Source organism: Puma concolor, chromosome B2, assembly GCF_028749965.1.
Source record: "Puma concolor isolate L17-30 chromosome B2, mPumCon1.1.hap2, whole genome shotgun sequence".
Classification (NCBI taxonomy): Eukaryota; Metazoa; Chordata; class Mammalia; order Carnivora; family Felidae; genus Puma; species Puma concolor.
Window position 1 is genome coordinate 38,242,948 of NC_141671.1, and position 19,160 is coordinate 38,262,107.

The 19,160-nt window shown below is 41.7% G+C and overlaps 1 protein-coding gene across 5 annotated transcripts in view; it reads left to right on the forward strand.

The window, feature by feature from the left end:
• DNAH8 (dynein axonemal heavy chain 8) overlaps window positions 1-19,160 on the forward strand; it is a 347,525-nt gene that overhangs the window by 241,767 nt on the left and 86,598 nt on the right. For 4 of the 5 annotated variants that reach the window (XM_086706753.1, XM_086706755.1, XM_086706754.1 and 1 more), the window contains 6 exons: window positions 2,984-3,139; window positions 4,981-5,163; window positions 8,946-9,051; window positions 10,812-11,064; window positions 11,185-11,375; window positions 17,959-18,080. In XM_086706753.1, the coding sequence (XP_086562879.1) occupies window positions 2,984-3,139; window positions 4,981-5,163; window positions 8,946-9,051; window positions 10,812-11,064; window positions 11,185-11,375; window positions 17,959-18,080 (1,011 nt within the window). The remainder of the gene's footprint in view (window positions 1-2,983; window positions 3,140-4,980; window positions 5,164-8,945; window positions 9,052-10,811; window positions 11,065-11,184; window positions 11,376-17,958; window positions 18,081-19,160) is intronic. The other variant, XM_086706756.1, reaches the window with a different exon arrangement.

The window sequence follows — 19,160 nt, forward strand, 5'->3', positions numbered from 1 at the left end:
AGGAGCATTCCTACCCCTGAACTTTATTTCCTGGATCCATGCAGCTAGAATGTGTCCCCTGTTCCATTCCTCTTGCCTCTTCTGACTGTCCATCTCCCTACTCATCCTGTTCTTAATGTTCCTGATCATAGCTTTGTCTGTCCATTTTGGCATTAAGCTCCTTGATAGCCTTCGATAATGTCCTTTCTGCTGTTACCCAGTCCCATGAATCTTCTCGAGGAAGTAATAGAAATATGCCACAGATACTTAATGTATTTTTAAAGACATTGACTGCTGGAATGTAAGATTGAACTATATTCTCCTTACTCAGGAGACATTATTTTTAAAATATGTGGATAAACACATGCGCGAACACACATAAATGAAGACAGAATAAAACAAAAATAGTATTTCTTTTATTTGGGAAGGAAAACAGAATGAAAAATGAAACACTTTATAAATGAAAAACAAAACATGTATTGTATGCCTAGGACTACATTCTACCTTGGCAGCTTTGCCAAGATCACCTTCAACACCATCCCCAGAACCTTCAGCTCAGACTTCCAGAAAGGGAAGGTATTCATCAAGTTTCCCTATAGAGAATTCACTGACCACCTTGTAAAGACCCAATACCAGAGTATCTTTGCAGGTGATCCAGGCTCTGTTGGTAGCTACCACTTAGGGTTACTGCACAAGAAAATAAAGTTAATTAAATATGAAATTATGACTCCAAGCCATTATTTCAAATTTATAAAAGGCATTGAAGTTGGCTAAAAGTTATCTTAAATAAATTGATAATTTGAAAATTATTATTTCTTTTAAAAAAAATTTAATGTTTATTTATTTTGAGGGAGAGAGAGACAGAGTGCGAGCAGGGGAGGGGCAGAGAGAGAGGGAGATATAGAATCTGAAGAAGGGTCCAGGCTCCAACTGTCAGCACAGAGCCCAATGTGGGGCTTAAACTCACAAAATGCGAGATCATGACCTGAGCCAAAGTTGGACGCTTAACTGACTGAGCCACCCATGCGCCCCAATTTCTTGGTGTATTAGGGTTCTCCAGAGAAACCGAATACATAGGATATCTATATGTAAATGCAGATACATAGAAAAAGATTTATTATGAGATATTGGCTCATGGGATTAGGGAGGCCAAGACGTTCCACAGTCTGTTGTCTACAACCTAGAGGTCCAAGAGAGCTGGTCATGTAGTTCTAGTCCAAACTCTGAAGGTCTGGGATCCAGGGGAGTAAGTAATAGGAGTCCCAATCCAAGTCCGAAGGCCCAAGAGCTGGTTGTTGATGTCCAAAGGCAGGAGAAGATGAATGTCTTAGCTCAAGCAGAGAGCAAATTTGCTCTTCCTCCACCTTTGGGCTCTATTCAGGCCCTCAATGGAGTGGATGATGCCCACCCAAGTAGGTGAGGATGATTTTCTTTACTCGGTCTGCCTATTCCAAGACCAATCTCTTCTGGAAACACTCTCACAGACACAGCCTGAAATAATGTTTGTCAGGTACCTGGACAGCCCCTACCTCATTCAGATTGACACATGATATGAACCATCACACTTAGGAAGGAAATCACAAAAACAGAGTTTACTCCTTAGGAAATAGAGCAGGACAATTATATTTCGTCTCATTGGGACCTTGTTTCATCTTGTTTAAAAAGCTGGTTAAAGCTCTTTGTTTAGATTCATTTACCTTGTCAGCTCATAATGAGGTCTTTCACAGCTCATCATTTGTGTAAATAAAGCTATCCATCCAGGGAAACAAATTCCTTCATGTGCAGGATTTTTTTTCTTTTAGTCATTTCCTTCTTATCCAAAACAGGACAAGGGTAGGCTTATTTAATTTTTCAATTCCATATCTCTTTTTCATAGCAAGTGAGAAATAATATTTAAAACAATTTTTTTAATGTTTATTGATTTTTGAGAGAGAGAGAGAGAGAGAGAGCGCATGAGCAGGGGAGGGGCAGAGAGAGAGGGAGACACAGAATCTGAAGCAGGCTCCAGGCTCTGAGCTGTCAGCACAGAGCCCAGTACGGGGCTCAAACTCATGAACTGTGAGATCATGACCTGAGCTGAAGTTGGACACTTAACCGACTGAGCCACCCAGGCACCCCGAGAGATAATATTTTTTAATTCCACTCTTTTCATGACCTGCTGTCCCAGCGGATCTTCCTTGTATCTTAGGATCAGCACTCACAGTGGCGTAGAGGCAATAGCTGAATCCAGTGGGTAGAGAATAAGGAGATGGAGATTTAAGGACTGAAGCTTGTGGAATCCTCACTTTTAGGCAGGGGGAGGGATCAAAGAAGTTAAGAGTTCAAAGCCGCTTAGCTAATGCGAAGATCAACCAGCCCAGTGTGTCTATTTTAACTAATCAACAAACACTGAACTAGAAATGGGGCCCCACCAGGCATTCAGAATTCTAATTTTTTACAAATGTAATGTAAAAAGTGAACACACAGTCTTTTAAGTTGATCTTATGGAAAGTGTCTATCATATTCTTCCATTGAGCCACTGTCAGAGACAGAATACATGGATGGACCCTTGGTTTGACTCAGTATATAATTTCTGACGCTCTTATGCTTATTTTTTTAGTTACTTGATCATCTTGTGCGTGGTCCTGAGGAGATAAATGAATAGCACAAATGTGCAAGTTACTTTGCTTTCTCTTAGTTACATTGTAACTAACTATGTAAGCATGACAGGTTTAATCCTTGATTACTTCTCTTCCATCTGTAGGAGCAGAGCTGTGACATTCCCTTTAAGGAATGCCACCTGACTCCTGTTTTGATCAGAGATTCAGTTGCACATCCAGGGCTTCCAGAAAGTCATGGCCTACCAAGTTTTGAAAATAAAATGTTCTTACTTTTATTTTTCCTAAGTAAGGCTTCCTATATAGCCCTTAAAATTCTTAGTCACTTGTCCAGCAAATCTCTTTGTTTCCATTAGGAATAAGCACATTCTTTGTAACATTTATGTAGTAATGAACTCCATTTCTAGGTAACATCTCTGAACCATAAATATTTCCGCACACACTTGGAAGACAGCCTTTCCTTGGGCCGACCCCTTCTCATTGAGGATATTCGTGAGGAGCTGGATCCAGCCTTGGATAATGTATTAGAAAAGAATTTCATTAAATCAGGCACCACATTCAAGGTGAGCTTCAGGGAAAGAAAAAAAAAAGAAGAAGAAGAAAAGAACAATGGTGACATCTACTTATCTTTTTGAGTATAGCAGCGAAGGCACTTTCCTTGAGGTGGTAGTATTGGATACACTGGAAAAAATTATTTCCAAAATCATATTTAGTGTTTCCCTTATTTTTTAACAATATATGAAAAAACACAGGGAAGGGCAATATCTTGGTTAGAGTAGCCATTTAGCTGACACTAAATAACATATTAAGGACAGACATTGTCTGGTTATAATAATATATTAGTGTTACACACACACACACACACACACTATATATATATATATATATGTATATATATATATATATAGTGCATATATATGTGTGTGTATATATGTGTATGTATATGTGTGTATATATATATGTGTGTGTATACATATATATATATATGTTTGTATGTTAGCAGCTCTGAGAAAATTGGATTTATAAGCCATATTCTCATCTATACAATAAAACCTCTGTGTTCTCACTGGAGAAAATGGCATTTTAATACAGTCTATGAACATTTCTTTGTTCATTTCTCTCTTTATTAACTTTCAGTTTAAACTCACAGACTTTGCTAGAAGCTATGGATTGCTGTTTCCCATCGTTGGTGACATGAATCATTTTCAGAAGTGTTTCTTTTTTAATTGTGGCATTCTCTACCTTTAGGCTTCTTTGGTTTTATTTATTTTTTTTAAACATTTAATTTTTTTTAACGTTTTATTTATTTTTGAGACAGGGAGAGACAGCATGAACGGGGGGGGGGGTGGTCAGAGAGAGAGAGACACAGGATATGAAACAGGCTCCAGCCTCTGAGCTGTCAGCACAGAGCCCGACGTGGGGCTTTAACTCAAGGACCGAGAGATCATGACCTGAGCTGAAGTCGGCCGCTTAACTGACTGAGCCACCCAGGCGCCCCTCTTTGGTTTTATTTCTTGATGAATGACAACATTTCTGATTGAGATTTTTCACTTTGGACAACTTAATTTCATGAATATCAGTGAATAAGTAAAGAATGCAGATTTTCTCATTAAACAAAATTTTATTTAGGAAAATATTTTTCATAATGTGAATTCTTTTATATGCCTTATTTAACATGCCAAAGGAGGGTGTAGGATTTTTATTCCTGAAGGTCTTCCTGAAGGTCTTCCTGAAGGTCTTTCAAAAGAACAGATCCTTATCTGTGGTGTGAAGGCATGGGGCTTGAAACTGTGGGAGTGCCTTATTGATGTGATTTCCAACCACAGGTAGAATCAAGATTAATTAAAAATTTAAGTCCTTTACAAATGGTATCATTTCCACCTCACTTTTAGATAGCGAAACCAGGTGTTTTTAAATATACTGCAAATTGTAGTGTCTAAGATAAATGTTATCTCTCTGGATAAAATGTTGGCATTTTTTTCCTTTGAAAATTTCTTTAATCTTTTCGGTTGTCAAGTATGCTTCTTTGAGGACTGTGAAATGCAAAGAGGGATAACACTTCCTCTAAACACCACAGATTTCCTCAGTAGGAAACAATTTCCTCAAGTGGGAGAAAACGGGCAAATCTGGGATGTGTCTGTGTTTTCCCTTAGGCAACATTTGTTTGGGATAAATGTTTCTTTTACTTTGCTTGGTGTCACGGCTAACAACATCTTCGGGCAGGACCACAAATCTACATTATTTAATTATTTAAGATCAGTGATTAAAGTTTTACAACTTTTTCCTTTGCAATTCATCCAAATTTCCCAGCGCTGACCTCTGTTAAATTCTTTCCTAATTTAAACCCAGATTCCTTTCCCTGTCCTTTAAGCTGTTTTTTGATTGTGTATTTGAATTGATATAGGTGAAAGTCGGTGATAAGGAATGCGATATCATGGATACATTTAAACTTTATATTACTACAAAGTTACCAAACCCTGCCTTCACCCCTGAGATCAATGCTAAAACATCAGTCATTGATTTTACTGTCACCATGAAAGGCCTTGAAAATCAGTTACTAAGGAGAGTGATTTTAACTGAGAAACAGGTAATAATTGCTCAAGGTAGAGGACTACTTCTCATAAATTATAATAAAAGCTTAAAATGTATTCTGAAATTGTTAAGTATATGAGAAAGAAAAAATTAAGCAAACTGTATTTACCTTCGTTAACATAAATATTTGTTTAGCTGTCTCAAGTCTTTCCAAGAAATCATGTACCGAATTCACCTGTCTTCCAACCCCACACATCGTGTGCGCACACACATACACACACACACACCCTCACACTGCTCTTTCTGTTTCTGTCTTTCAACCTTGGGGTATGTTGGCTTCATGTCTATAGTCCCCTGGATGGGTGATCTTTGGTGTACCGGAAAAATTCAATAAAATAGTGATCCTGGAGAAAAAGAAATTGCTCTGAATGAGTATATTGCCACTGTAGAAGTTTCAACTACTACAGTCTGGTACTCTAATGATACAGAGAACCTAACTTTCATTTTAATTGAATAAAATTTGCATGAAAGCAGAGAAATTAAGTGTGATTGAGGGTTCCAATAAAATAAAGAACAACTTAAAACTTGAAGACTTTAAGAGACTGATACAAGATTAAACTAATTTTTAAGATAAATCTCAGGAAACATTTAATGTTATGCATAAAATATGCTTGCATAAAATGTAATTATACGTATTTGCATATAGAAAATATATTTGCATAAAATCTGTGAAAGATTATATTTGCTTACATAGAATTAACTTGAGTATTGAGGGTTCAAGGAAAGGGCAAGTTTAGCAATAATAAGACCGGAGAGGCTTAAAATGGGAGGGTGAGAAAAAGATTGGCAGCAGCAGACTTGGCAAGGAAAAGGGAAAGACAAGAAATAGGAACAGGTGCCACGGACACAGGAAAGACATTGGAAGAGGGAAAGAGAAATGATACTCACACCAGAGAAACAGAGACTCAGGGGCGCCTGGGTCGTGTCCGACTTCGGCTCAGGTCATGATCTCACGGTCCGTGAGTTCGAGCCCCGCGTCGGGCTCTGTGCTAACAGCTCAGAGCCTGGAGCCTGCTTTGGATTCTGTGTCTCCCTCTCTCTCTGCTCCTCCCTGCTCATACTCTGTCTGCTCAGTCTCTCTCTCTCTCTCTGTCTCTCATGAGCGCGTGTGCCCGTGTGCTCAAAAATAAATAAACATTAAAAAATTAAAAAAAAAAAAAAAGAAATAGAGAGACTCAGTAAAAGGAGAAGTGAAACCCTACCTGATTAACAGAGATGGTTACCTTGGGGCCGGCCTTCCCAGTCTGGTGGAGGGAAGGGGGTACAGTCCCACCTTCCATTCTTGGTAGCTGTTGGGTCTTCCAACAAAGAGCCTGGGGTTTCTGCAGTCCAGAAAGGGGGTCATGGCACTTCCACAGCCAGGCAGAGAGAGCATGGGCCTCATTGCCTCCTCACCTCTTAGGGCCACATGGTGCCTTCCTTCATGGTTTAACTGGTGCTGTTTATCTGTTCTGAGATGATTCCTCACTGGTCTGGTATCCCATGCAGGCTGCACGAATTTCTGTAAGGCAGGCCACTCCCTGTTTAAAGTAGGCTACACTCTGTCCCCAGAGGGCCCCACACCTGATCTTCTAGGCTTCAGCTTCCCCTTCAAGGGATACATTAAGGTGCTTACTTCAATCTTGCTGGAAACACACACACACACACACACACACACACACACACACACACACACTTACTCTGCAGGAAGACATCCTGACCGTGATGTTTAACCCTCTTAGCTATATTGGTCTTACACCCTCATTTTATGGAGGGACAGAGACCACAGAGAATAGGGTCTTAACCCATAAAAGCACATGGACTTTCCACCCTGCCAGCCCTCCTAGATAAGCTTTACAGGTCATGCTGTAAAACCCACAAGTGTCCACTGTCCCGTGATGCTTGCTTTTCCAACGTGATTTCATTTTGTCCACAGATTCCTATACTGCCACCCAGAGGTGACCATTTTAATGGAAACAATGCATTAGGCATTCCCATGCAAATGCAACCATGACCTTCATTGCCACCCCATCAATAGTAAAATGACAATAATACAACTGTGTTGGAGTTGGAGGACAAGGGTATCAGACCTGTCTTTGCCAGTAACTAACCATGAGAATGATAATGGGATGTTATTTGGAGTTAATATTTCTGAGTCCTCAGTTTCCCCAGATATGAAACAAAGTTGTTGAACGAAATTTAGCACACTTCAATGTCACACATATTTATCATGCCAGGTCCTTTCTCTGCAAAACCTCAGGGCAAGGGCTCTAAGGAATACAAAGGTGAAGCAGATCAGCTCCTGCCCTCTAGACGTACAGGATCTCATTAGAGGGACCTAATCTACACACAGATTGTGACGCAAGCCATGGCCCGTGTAAAGACAAACCTGGTGCGGTGGCTTCTGATGGACAAATTGGTTTAAGAAGACTTTCTGAAAGTGGTAGAATTTCTGAAGTGGTTTTTCAAGAAATTTTCTCAAATATATACCTTAAAAGCACTTTCTTTTAACATAATTCTAAGTACAGTGCATGATTCTATTTAAGGTCAGGAAAGAAAAGTGCTATAAAAAAATGCTACGGAGGCAATTTCAATTCACTTTACGTTGAGCCAAGAGTACTAAATCCATGTTAAATTTCCTGAGTTTGAAAATTGCACTATGCTTGTGCAACAGGATATCCTGGTTCTTAGAATGTTTGCTAAAGTTTTCTTAGGGGTAAAGGATCATGACATCAGCAAATGTTTCACCAATAATAATAATGGTGGTAAGTATTATATATATGTATATTATACATATATAATATATGTATATTATATATATTATATATATATAGAGAGAGAGAGAGGGAGAATGGGAGAGTATGATGAAGCAAAATGTTATCTGGTGAATCTAGGCAAAGCATATGTGAGTTTATTATATCAGTGTTGTAACTTTTCTGAAAATTTGAAGTTTTTTCCAAATATAACTTGAAAAATACATTATTTTTGTTGAAAAAAAATATGCCTTCCAAACACCCAGTTTGGCCCGTCTGGTAGAAAGAGATGTCAAACAATGGAAAATGGATTTGTATTGGCAACTGGCTGTGTCAAACCAAACAAACCGCCTGGTGTTCCCATAGGCAGATCCCAAAGCAAGAGCTCACATTCAGCTTGGGTGGCCTCTTGGTTTCTTAATATTATGTCTCTGCTTCTACCACTTCTGCTTGCCAATAAAGTTAGCATTTCACACAGAGACTGTGTGGGAACAGGGCCAAGAAAATGGGACACTCTAATTTAAATAAACTTAGATCCAGGAAGAGAGAGGGGATAATCAGACAAAATCATTTTAGCAGGGGCATCTCATGCATGCTATGGAAGCTTAATGCTAGTGGTCATCATTTTTTTTTTTTTAATTAAAAAAATTTTATTTATATTTGAGAGATAGAGACAGAGTGTCAATGGGACAGGGGCAGAGAGAGAAGGAGACAGAATCTGAAGCAGGCTCCAGGCTCTGAGCTGTGAGCACAGAGCCCGATGCAGGGCTTGAACCCACAAACCCTGAGATCATGACCTGAGCTGAAGTCGCACGCTTAATTGACTGAGCCGCCCAGGCGCCCCTAGTGGGCATAATGTTTTTAAGTGTCCAGAGATACAAAAGTACAGATGGATAGATTTGACTAGTGATGGTAATTTCTTCTGTCATTCCAGAGGCACTTTGGTTTAAACTTTTAAAAATTGACCAGAAGCACTAGTAAATGGGATCTGCCACCATGGCTGGTGATCACAGTTCTGCTATTGTTTCGTGTCTCTTGATAACAGGAATTAGAGTCTGAGAGGGTTAAACTTTTGGAGGATGTGACTTTCAACAAGCGGAAGATGAAGGAACTGGAAGACAACCTTCTCTACAAATTAAGCGCCACAAAAGGTACTGATTTATTAACAAGTCACCAAACAGTGGGTTCTGAACAAGGATTTCTGGTGCCCTCTTTTCAGGACCCTCGTGATTGTAGATGTTAGGAAACAGTTGAGTTACCAAGGCAAACACAAGTGAGGCAATTTCCATCTAGACATTTGAAGAGGGACCTCAGAGAATCTGATTTTTGAATTAGCCTGAGCATTTGAGAATAACACAGTTTTCTTGATATAATTGCTCTCTCCTGAGAAACATAAGGGCTCCCAATAGAGCTAGGTAACTCATAATAGGCTAATTTGCTTGCCCAAAGGAAACTAATGTGCTCAATCTGATTTTTTTTTTTTTAAGATCGACTCTTTCATTTGGCATTGAAATGCAGTTACCACAGCGGGTTATGAGGTGTGTAATCTGTGTCAGAGGCACTTGGGCACCCAAGGCCCAAGCTCACTCTCAAGTTGCCTTGACCATCTACTTAGAAGTCAGGGATGGGTTCTCCCTGGGGCAGTCTGATTTGGGGATGTAGTCTCTCTCAATAAATAAAAATATCCTATCCCAAGACAATAAAGTCAGCAAACACCATATTGTTCTGCAGTAGGTAAGTTACAGTAGCCTAAATCCTGCTATTGATTACAGCCTCATTATAATGAGTGCTTCCCAGCAGTACTTTAATCCTTGGAGATAAACAAAAATCTTAACCTCCAGAAGTACATGATATATCATTCCTGCAGCGGTCTCCAGCACTACCTTTACAGGGACCTCATGGAAAAGACCTTCTATCTGCCTTGATTGCACTGCTTGTGTTCGTGAACTTCTCTGTCCTCTGGTCCAGTGACTTCTCCCAGCCATGTGGCTACCCCTGGGCGTTCTAATATCAGCAGGGAGAGCGGAGGGCTCTTGCCCGGCTCCAGCCGAGTGTGTGCTGGATCAAGGTGTCATCCCTGCGAGGTTGATTGCAATTTGGACTTTCGTGGTAGACCCAGAATGCCCATCGGAGTAACTCACACCTTCCTGAAGCATTCACCTGCCATCCAGAGGTCTAGGGTCAGGCCAGAGCACGCTATTTGCAGATATCGTGACCTTTTAGCTCAGCATGTCCCAAGTATCTTTCCATATCTTAAAGTTGGATTTATTGTCACAGAGACATGGGTGTTTCTATTAAAAATGATCATGAAAGGTGAAACTAAAAATAAAATGAGGATTTTTGTTCCTGGCGGGACACTTCCACTATCCCCCAGTTTCTTCTTGTTGGAGACATGGAGGGACCAGAGTTCTCAGCGGCAATGACTTATCTACTAAAGCTGGACTAAAGAGGGTACCATTCCACTGCAAGCTGGCGTGGAACATGGGATGGGCTCCCGCCATAACTCAAATTGGGTGGACGAGCTCATGACACTTTGAGGGGGACCATGGAGGGGATAATGGAGGGGAAAGCTGTGTCACATAAGGCACGGCTGAAACCGCTGCGGGTACATGGAGCCTGATTTTGGTCTTCAGACACTCGCAGGCCAGTCATGGGGGCTGCCTTGTGAATCACCTTTTGCAGGTGTTCAGGCAGCTTGGGGGACAACCCGTCCCCAGGAATGTTTAGACGGATTTAGGCATCAGAGGACAGTTGGGCTGGAAGCCTCTTGGTGTGTTAGTTAACATCTGCCCTTCTCCCTTGCGGGCTTTGAAGACAGAGACTTGGAAATGGACAGGGCGATTTCGGAAGTGATGCGTCTCCTTTGTGGCTTCCCCCATCTTGCCTTCTACCTTCCCTGTTTGGCTTTTAGGTTCCTTGGTAGACGACGAATCTCTCATCGGTGTCCTCCGAACCACCAAGCAGACAGCATCTGAAGTAAGTGAAAAGCTGCACGTGGCCGCAGAAACGGAGATCAAAATTAACACGGCTCAGGAGGAGTTCCGGCCTGCAGCCACCCGTGGGAGCATCCTCTACTTTCTCATCACAGAGATGAGCATGGTCAACATCATGTACCAGACCTCGCTGGCCCAGTTCTTGAAGTTATTTGACCAGTCCATGGCCAGGTGGGGAGTAACTTAAAATTCCCTCCCTTCCCCCACGCAGGGTCACTTAAAATTTCTGTTTGTGTTCCTACTGTCTTTGGAGTGGCTTTTTACTTCTTTGACTTTTCAAATGCATTGCAGATCTGAGAAGTCTCCACTACCTCAAAAGAGGATTACGAATATCATTGAGTATCTGACGTATGAGGTTTTTACATACTCTGTCAGAGGCCTGTACGAAAACCACAAATTCCTCTTTGTACTCCTGATGACCTTGAAGATCGATCTTCAGAGAGGAACAGTGAAGCACAGAGAGTTTCAGGCTCTCATTAAAGGTGAAGGGCTTGGAATATGGATGCGGTATGTAGAGGAGACTGCTTCTGCTACGCTCTTTGATGTGCTGTAGACCCATTTTTATAGCACAGTGGGGATATTATGTTCCCGTGAAAGCGGAAGTTCTTTATTGACACCTCTTTTGTCTTTTCTGATTTCCATTCATTTTGCTCTGGTTACTCAAGATGATTTATTTCAGGTGTGTGTGAACTCTGTGATTTTTGTTGTTGTTGTTGTTGTTGTTGTTTGTTATATAATTACCTTAAGTTTGATCCTTGCTGCTCGTGATTAAGAAACCTGAATGCCAAAGGGAAGAAAAAGTAAGGCAGGTGTTGAACTTTCTATTGCAAGAGACCAATTACTTGAGCAAGGGATATAGTGATTTCTAAGATTGTGAAAAAGGCACACTTGCACTTCATATTGGAAGTTAATCCTATTCGTCACCTATTTCCATGTTAAAAGTATCATTAAGAAGATAAAAGAATGCTATTTTCATTCAATTCAGTTAAACAAGTGTTTATTGAGCATATCCTATGCAAATCCACCATGCTACTGTTGGGATAGAAGGATAAACCAGACATTGCTTCAAAAGAAATAACAGTCTCATAAGGGGAATATAGGTAATTAAATTTTTTTTTACCAAACAAGTCAGAATAACCTAAATGTTAGAAGAAAGCTAAGGGACACCTGAGTGGCTCAATCGGTTAAGCATCTGACTCTTAACTTCGGCTCAGGTCATGATCTCATGGTTCGTGAGTTTGGGCCCCACCTCAGGCTGTGTGCTGATAGAGCAGAGCCTGCTTGGGATTCTGTCTCCCTCTCTCTCTGCTCCTCCACTGCTTGCTCTCTCTCTCTCTCTCTCTCTCTCAAAATAAATAAAAATAAACTCTGAAAAAAAGAGAGAGCTAAAAACAAAGTGTTAGGTCTAAAAGAAAGGAGAGACATATGGTTGGTGAGGTCAGTAAGAACTCTTTGGAAAATATACTGTTGCAGGTTAAGCCATGAATTTTTCAGATTAGTTGATACATGGGAAAAAATGTACCATTCTATTTCTTATGTTTTTTTTTCTCTTTGTATAAAGTTTAATAAATCATTTTCTGTCTGCCCTTCTCCCCACAAAAAGAAGAAAGTGGCATTTAAAAAGGACTCTGAAGGATAGGTAGAAGTGAAAGATCCATTCCACGCTGAAACAGAACAGCACAAGAAAAGGAATGAATGAGTGGGGCGTGTAAATGGTGAGCCTTGATTGCTAGAGGAAGGATTTTCTTGATCTGGTGAGAAACAAGGAGTTGGGTAAGGTGGTGATGTGGTCCCTCAGGAACCTCTTATCATCTTTTAGAAGATGACTCCAGTAGACATGTATGGGGTTAGAGAAAAGAAGTTCAAGGGAGTTTATTATACTCTTCCCAGCCACAGATACTACATGGTCAGCCCAGGGTGAGGACAATGGGAATATAATGTTTGTTTGTTTGTTTGTTTGTTTGTTTAGAGACAGAGTGTGAGTGGGGGAGGGGTAGAGAGAGAGGGAGGCACAGAATCTGAAGCAGGCTCCAGGCTCTGAGCTGTCAGCACAGAGCCCGACGAGGGGCTAGAACTCACGAACTGCGAGATCATGACCTGAGCGGAAGTAGGATGCTTAACCGACTGAGCCACCCAGGCACCCCAAGACAATGGGAATATAAAGGCAGAAGCACACATGAGAGATCGTGGAAGTAAAATGGCAATGGGCCAGATGTAAGAGCCAAGAGAGGGGTCAGAAATGAGTCTAAGATTTCTGGTCTATGTAAAGATTTGCTCTGGTTGATTGAAAGAGGGGTTAGTTTGAGAGGTGTCAGAGTGGAAGAGTAATGAATGTGATTTGGGGACCTAGTTTCTTTCAGAATAGGCCAGGTTTTGTGGACATAAAAACAATCCCAAACCCAAACTTTCCGTGGTTTGACACAACAAAGATATATTCTCATTTGTTTTCTTTCCAACATGCCTGTCATGGTCACCCAGGAATTGCTTCTATAATTACTATGGCAGAGGAGCGGGATAAGACAAATTGTGTGCTGGCTTTTAAAAGTTACTCCACAAGTGACACATGTCACTTAAAGGCTTATCTTTCATTAGCCAAAGCAAGACACACAGCTGCAACTAACTTCAAAGAGAGCAGGGACGTGCCCTTCCCCTGTGTGCGTGGAGGAAGGGGAAGCTGAGTGTTTTCGCACAGCTCTGGTGACTACACACACGTGTTGAATTTGCAATATCCAGCAGACAGTTAGAAAGGATAGGCCAGACAGTTTAGAAGAAGTCAGACAGTTGTTAAGATAGGCATAGAAATAACAGCCAAAGCCATGGGAACGAAAGTGATCGTGTAGGAAAAACAAAACAAAACAAAACAAAAAACGTCGACTATTTCTAAATTCATACTACGAGGTGGTAGGTATGCGACACGCTTCTATCCTCAACATCTTATTTGTAACAAACAGGCGGTAAATGATTACTTCTTATTACTCCATCATGTTCTTTCCCTACTTTAGTTAATTTCTTCCTCAAAGTCAGGGTAGATGATGGTTGTAGAAACCTTGCAAACAATTCTGCAGACTCTCTGAAATTTCTTCCTTGAATTTTTATTTCCTGTAGTTCAAAGGAAGCTGAAATATGTCACTGGGTTCGTATTTTTCTCAGGTCTAATGCACCTGGAGAAGCTGATGTCTTAAATAAAGTGTAGGTATAAGGCAGCGTGGTACAGTAAGGTGGGGGCTGGACCAAGAAGCAGAGAAATGAGCTGGGCTTTGCCACTGACCAGCTATGTGAGCTCAAAGACCCACTACCTCCATGTGCAAGAGGCTGAGGGGCCCCGAGGGGAAGTGATAAGTACCACCCAGGAGAGGTGGGGCAGGCGGTACAGAGGGTCCAGGCATACAGTTTGAGGTCTCTGGGACGTTTAAATAAAGTGAACCTAAATTCACCAAACCTAGAAGCTTCTTCTGACTCATTTCAGTCACCTTGAAGCTCTCTCACTTGGATTTGGGGCCACATCCTCAATGTCTGGGACACTGGGCCATGGGGAGGAGGGACATTGAAGCATGTAGGAATCCAGGCAGCAGCAGGAGCAAAATGGGCCCCAAATGCAGGAAGGCCTTCTAACTGTGGAATACAAGTGAGAGGGAGGTGTACTTTGGATCTTTCCTTGTTGGTGAGCTGGCTTTCCTTCCCCAATCCCATCTGTCAACATGGCCCCTGAGAAGGAGACAGATAGGATTTAGACAGAAGAAGGAAACCTGGCATGTTGGGCCATAATGGGTTGTGGGAAGGATGAAGGAATCAGAGGTAGAAGGAAGTCAGGTGCCAAGATCCTTACCTCTTCCCAGGCTCCTGAGGCAGAACCTTGGGTGGGTACAGAAGGGTGCTCGAGAAACATCCAGACAGGAGACGCCCCTGCATTCTGCCCAGAGCCACATCCCACTTCGCAGGTGCATGGCAGCTTTGGTGGAGGGGAGTGGCTAGATGGATGCGCCTGATGTTTGGCAAGCAGGAGCATGGGCATGGATGGGCATGGACTCTTGAGAGGGCTGGTGTGCAGCAAAGGCCTGGGGTTCAGGCCAAGAAGCTGCAGGGCAGGTGAGCTTTGTAACTGGACACAAAGGACCAGTCTCTGTGGATAGCAGCCCAATGTCCCCATAGGTCAGGCAGGATTTGTCATAGCTCAGAGGATGCACTGCAGGGACCTCAGCCTGTGACAGAGATGGAGGGCAGCATGCGGATCTGAGGCACCCTCCCCATCAAGATACAATCCCAACCCACCAGTCTCTCCCCTCACCCACCCAGCCAAACCCAAGCTATGAAGGAGACTGGATCTTTCGCAGAAAGGGTGTAAATCAGAGGAGACTGAAAGACACAGTGAGGAGGGGATTTGTGAGGAGGGTTAGAGTGGTGACTGAAAAATTTAAAAAGGCTACACATCTGGGCTGTGGTGAGAGCACATCTACGACCCCATTTCATGAAACTGGAGAGTCAGGAAGAGCCTGATTGCACAGGGCCAGGAGAGCCGGTGAGAAGAGTTCGGATTTAATTTAGTTGGCAATAGGGAGCCTTCGAATGTTTTACGAGCAGAAAAGTAGCATGAGCAGAGCAGTGCTTTAAAAAGATTAATTTGGATTGTATGACAGTTTGGTTGACAGAAGTACAATCAGCTCAGCAGTAAAAGAGTTTTTTTTTTTTTTTAAAGACAAAATTGGTTTATTATAAAGTTTGTATCATTTTTGAGCTGTCTTACATTTTAACCAAATTATTTTCATAAAAATGATATATGATTTTGTTTTCAATATTCTTTACAGAGTTAACAAATAGAGCCCTTAGATCTTATATATATATATATATATATATATATATATATATATATATATATAATTTTTAACTCCATACTTAAGAGGGAAAGAAGACTTATTTATTGTAGCAGAAATATTTGATTCCCCAGGAATGACTGTCCCTTTGTGTCAATTCCTACTTGGTTTCTGCAGTATTTGAGAGGTGCCTTTGACTTTCTTCTTCAACTGAGAATGTCAGAGTACTTTGAAAAATGAAATAGATGCCAGGGACAATCCTTTGTTACAGAGTAATTGATATAACTATTTTCCCCGCCTGGTTATTTTAGAAAGATCCCTTCTTTCTTTTGTCATAAACCACGGACACAAAGACACCTTAGGGAGTCTCTGCTCTTGCCTTCCAGGTTGGATTGGACCCGAGCCTTCCAAGCCTTCCAAAACAGAGAATTAATGTTTACTATGTTAACAACTAATGTTGCTCTTACTATGGGCCAAGACTCTTCTAAGCTTTCTACATACATTAATTTACTTAATCTTCACAGTGACCAATCTGGTGGATTCTATATCATTACACCCGTTTGACAGAAGAGGGGATCGGAGAGAAACTGAGTTCTTTGTCTCTGTGTTTATGCAGCTAGCAAGTGGCACAGAGAGCCAGGATATCTTGGGGAGCAGGATGGGCTGTGATTGTTGTGGGTTAGGGGAGGTACGCCAAGATGTTTGAAAAGACTCGTTGTGGCCTAAATGTCTTCTCCTGATGTCTTTGAAAACTTTTTTTTTTTTTTTTTTTTTTTTTGGAAAGAACCAAGAAGAAAATGTGTTGGTCTCTAAGATAGAGAAGCAGAGTCCCTTGAGTCTGCAGGTGATGCTCTCTAACAGTTGCTTCTCCTGCAGTAAACTCAGTACTAGCAGAAATGGTGCTAGAGGACGGTTTTCTCTTTCCCCAGGTGGCAGAGGAAGGTTTACCCGTTCTAACAGCATTTTGGAGCTCAGAGCTGCTGACCCAGAGCGGGGCAAAGGGATTTATAGGAGCAGAATACTTCAGCTCATTCATCTTCTCAGGAAGGTGCTAGTGGGAGAGCAGATGCCCCCCCCCACCACCATTGTCCCCTCTACCCCCTCTTTTGCCCAGAGGTCATAGGGGAAGTGGAAGGCATTTGATGAGTTCTTCTGAAGGATAATAGGATTTAAAAGTTCAGAATCACTGTTTTGCATACATCCGAATTAAACAGCATAGCTGGCGTTATTATGATAAAATGTTACTAGAGACATGCAGTTGAGGACTTTTTTTGAAATTGTAAATATAATTATGTGTCTTGGTGGAAGATTGTCACATTGAGGATGCTCTTTTGATTTGTGATTGGCTTCAAAACAGGATCCAATGGTGTAATTCATTCTCTCCACCAGACTGCTAAAAAGCAGGGGTCTTGTGTGGTTTTCTCTGCTTTATCCCCAGTGCCTGGCATATACTGATACATAAAGGATGTTCAGCAAATATTTGTTGCATAAATGAATGAATAAATGATCTGAACATGAGTTACTCCTTTAAAAAACCACAGAAGTCTTACATCCCTCCTGCCCTCCATCTATCCATCTTTTTGACCTGGTAAAAAAATAACATTGAGTATCAAACTTCTGGAGGAGTGAGGACTAAGAAGTGACTTTTGAAACCACACATGAAAAGATCAAGCTAGGGGCGCCTTGGTGACTCATTCGGTTTGAGTGTCCTTCTTCGGCTCAGGTCATGATCTCGCGGTCTGTGAGTTCGAGCCCTGCGTCAGGCTCTGTGCTGACAGCTCAGAGCCTGGAGCCTGCTTTGGATTCTGTGCCTCCCTCTCTCTCTGCCCCTCCCCCACTCATGCTCTGTCTCTCTCTCTCTCTCTCTCTCTGTCAAAAAGAAATAAACATTTAAAAAAATTAAAAAAAAAAAGATCAAGCTAGTCAAAATTGTAAATGTCATTAAATTGATTGTTAAAAAAAAAAAAAAAACCACGATAAAACCCCCAACAACTGCAACCACCTGAGAAAAATTCTGTGCAGGGAGAAATGACAAGAAGTTGCCATCTGTGTTTTGTAAGATGGTTTAAATCAGAAAAGAAAACACTAAGACATGGAGGAAATGTACTCCAAAAAGATAGCCACATTTTCTGTCTTGATTATTTTCCCATTTTCCCATTTGCTCTGTAATATGGTTGTCTCGTGTCTGTTATTTGGAATATAAGTGTCTAAAAATGAAGCACAGGCTGACCTGATTTCTACGGATGCCCTTCCCCAGGGGGAGCAGCTCTGGATCTGAAAGCCTGCCCTCCCAAGCCGTTCCGCTGGATCCTTGATATGACCTGGCTGAATCTTGTGGAGCTGAGCAAACTTCCACAGTTTGCAGAGATTATGAACCAGGTAACAGAGGGCTGGATGAAACTGCACATCTGTAAACCCAAACGTACCCGGGGCCATTTTAATTGGGGCCTCCTGGCGACAATTCCTTCACCCAAGGGGCTATCTGCAGTAGTGTAGCATTAAAGCACCGAGCTCTCTGGGGCAGATTTTGGAGGGGGAATATCAGAGGGAGCCTTGTCACAGGGGAAGGTGACTGCCTTTTCTTCCTGTGTGAGTGCATGGGTCATTCATAAGCCTGCTTAACTCAAGTTGTTACAATCCAAACAGGTGGGTGGTCCCTTTACTGTAGACTGTTGATGTTTTTACATTTTTACTGCTGCTTCTAATTAAATAAATTGTACACATTTGAATTTGTGCCGCATTAAGAGGTATGGAACCTTTTTAAAAAAATCATCATTTTCACGGTGAAAATATAAAATGGTGAAGGAAATGGTGAATATGCTGAACATGTCCTGATTCACCTGTTGCTTTTCTTTTCTTTTCTTTTCTTTAAAAAAATTTTTTTAACATTATTCATTTTTGAGAGACAGAGACCGAGTACAAATGGAAAGGGGCAGAGAGAGAGGGAGACACAGCATCCAAAGCAGGCTCCAGGCTCCAAGCTGTCAGCACAGAGCCCTATGCGGGGCTCAAACCCATGAGCTGTGAGATCATGACCTGAGCCGAATTTGGATGCTTAACCGACTGAGCCACCCAGGCGCTCCTCACCTGTTGCTTTTCTTATTTGAAAATGTAAATTTGTTACTGTGGATTAGTTGTCGAATTCAGTTCTCACTGGAGAATAGCTGTGCAACTCAGCATAAAGATCAGTGTTTATTTCTGGGGTCTGCTGGTCATAACCACCTATCACTGATGCAAGGCCTGTGGTTTCCCAATGGCAGATGCTGAAAATCATCTTTTTGGGGGGGTGCTGGTGATAGACAACTGGGGTGATGGGTGGAATGCAAGTTGGTAGAGACCTCATGCTGTCATCACTGATTCCCTCCCCTCTACACACACACACACACACACACACACACACACACACACACCCTGCCCAGCATACACTAGGTGTGTCTGTTTAGTGGCATTTCTGAAACA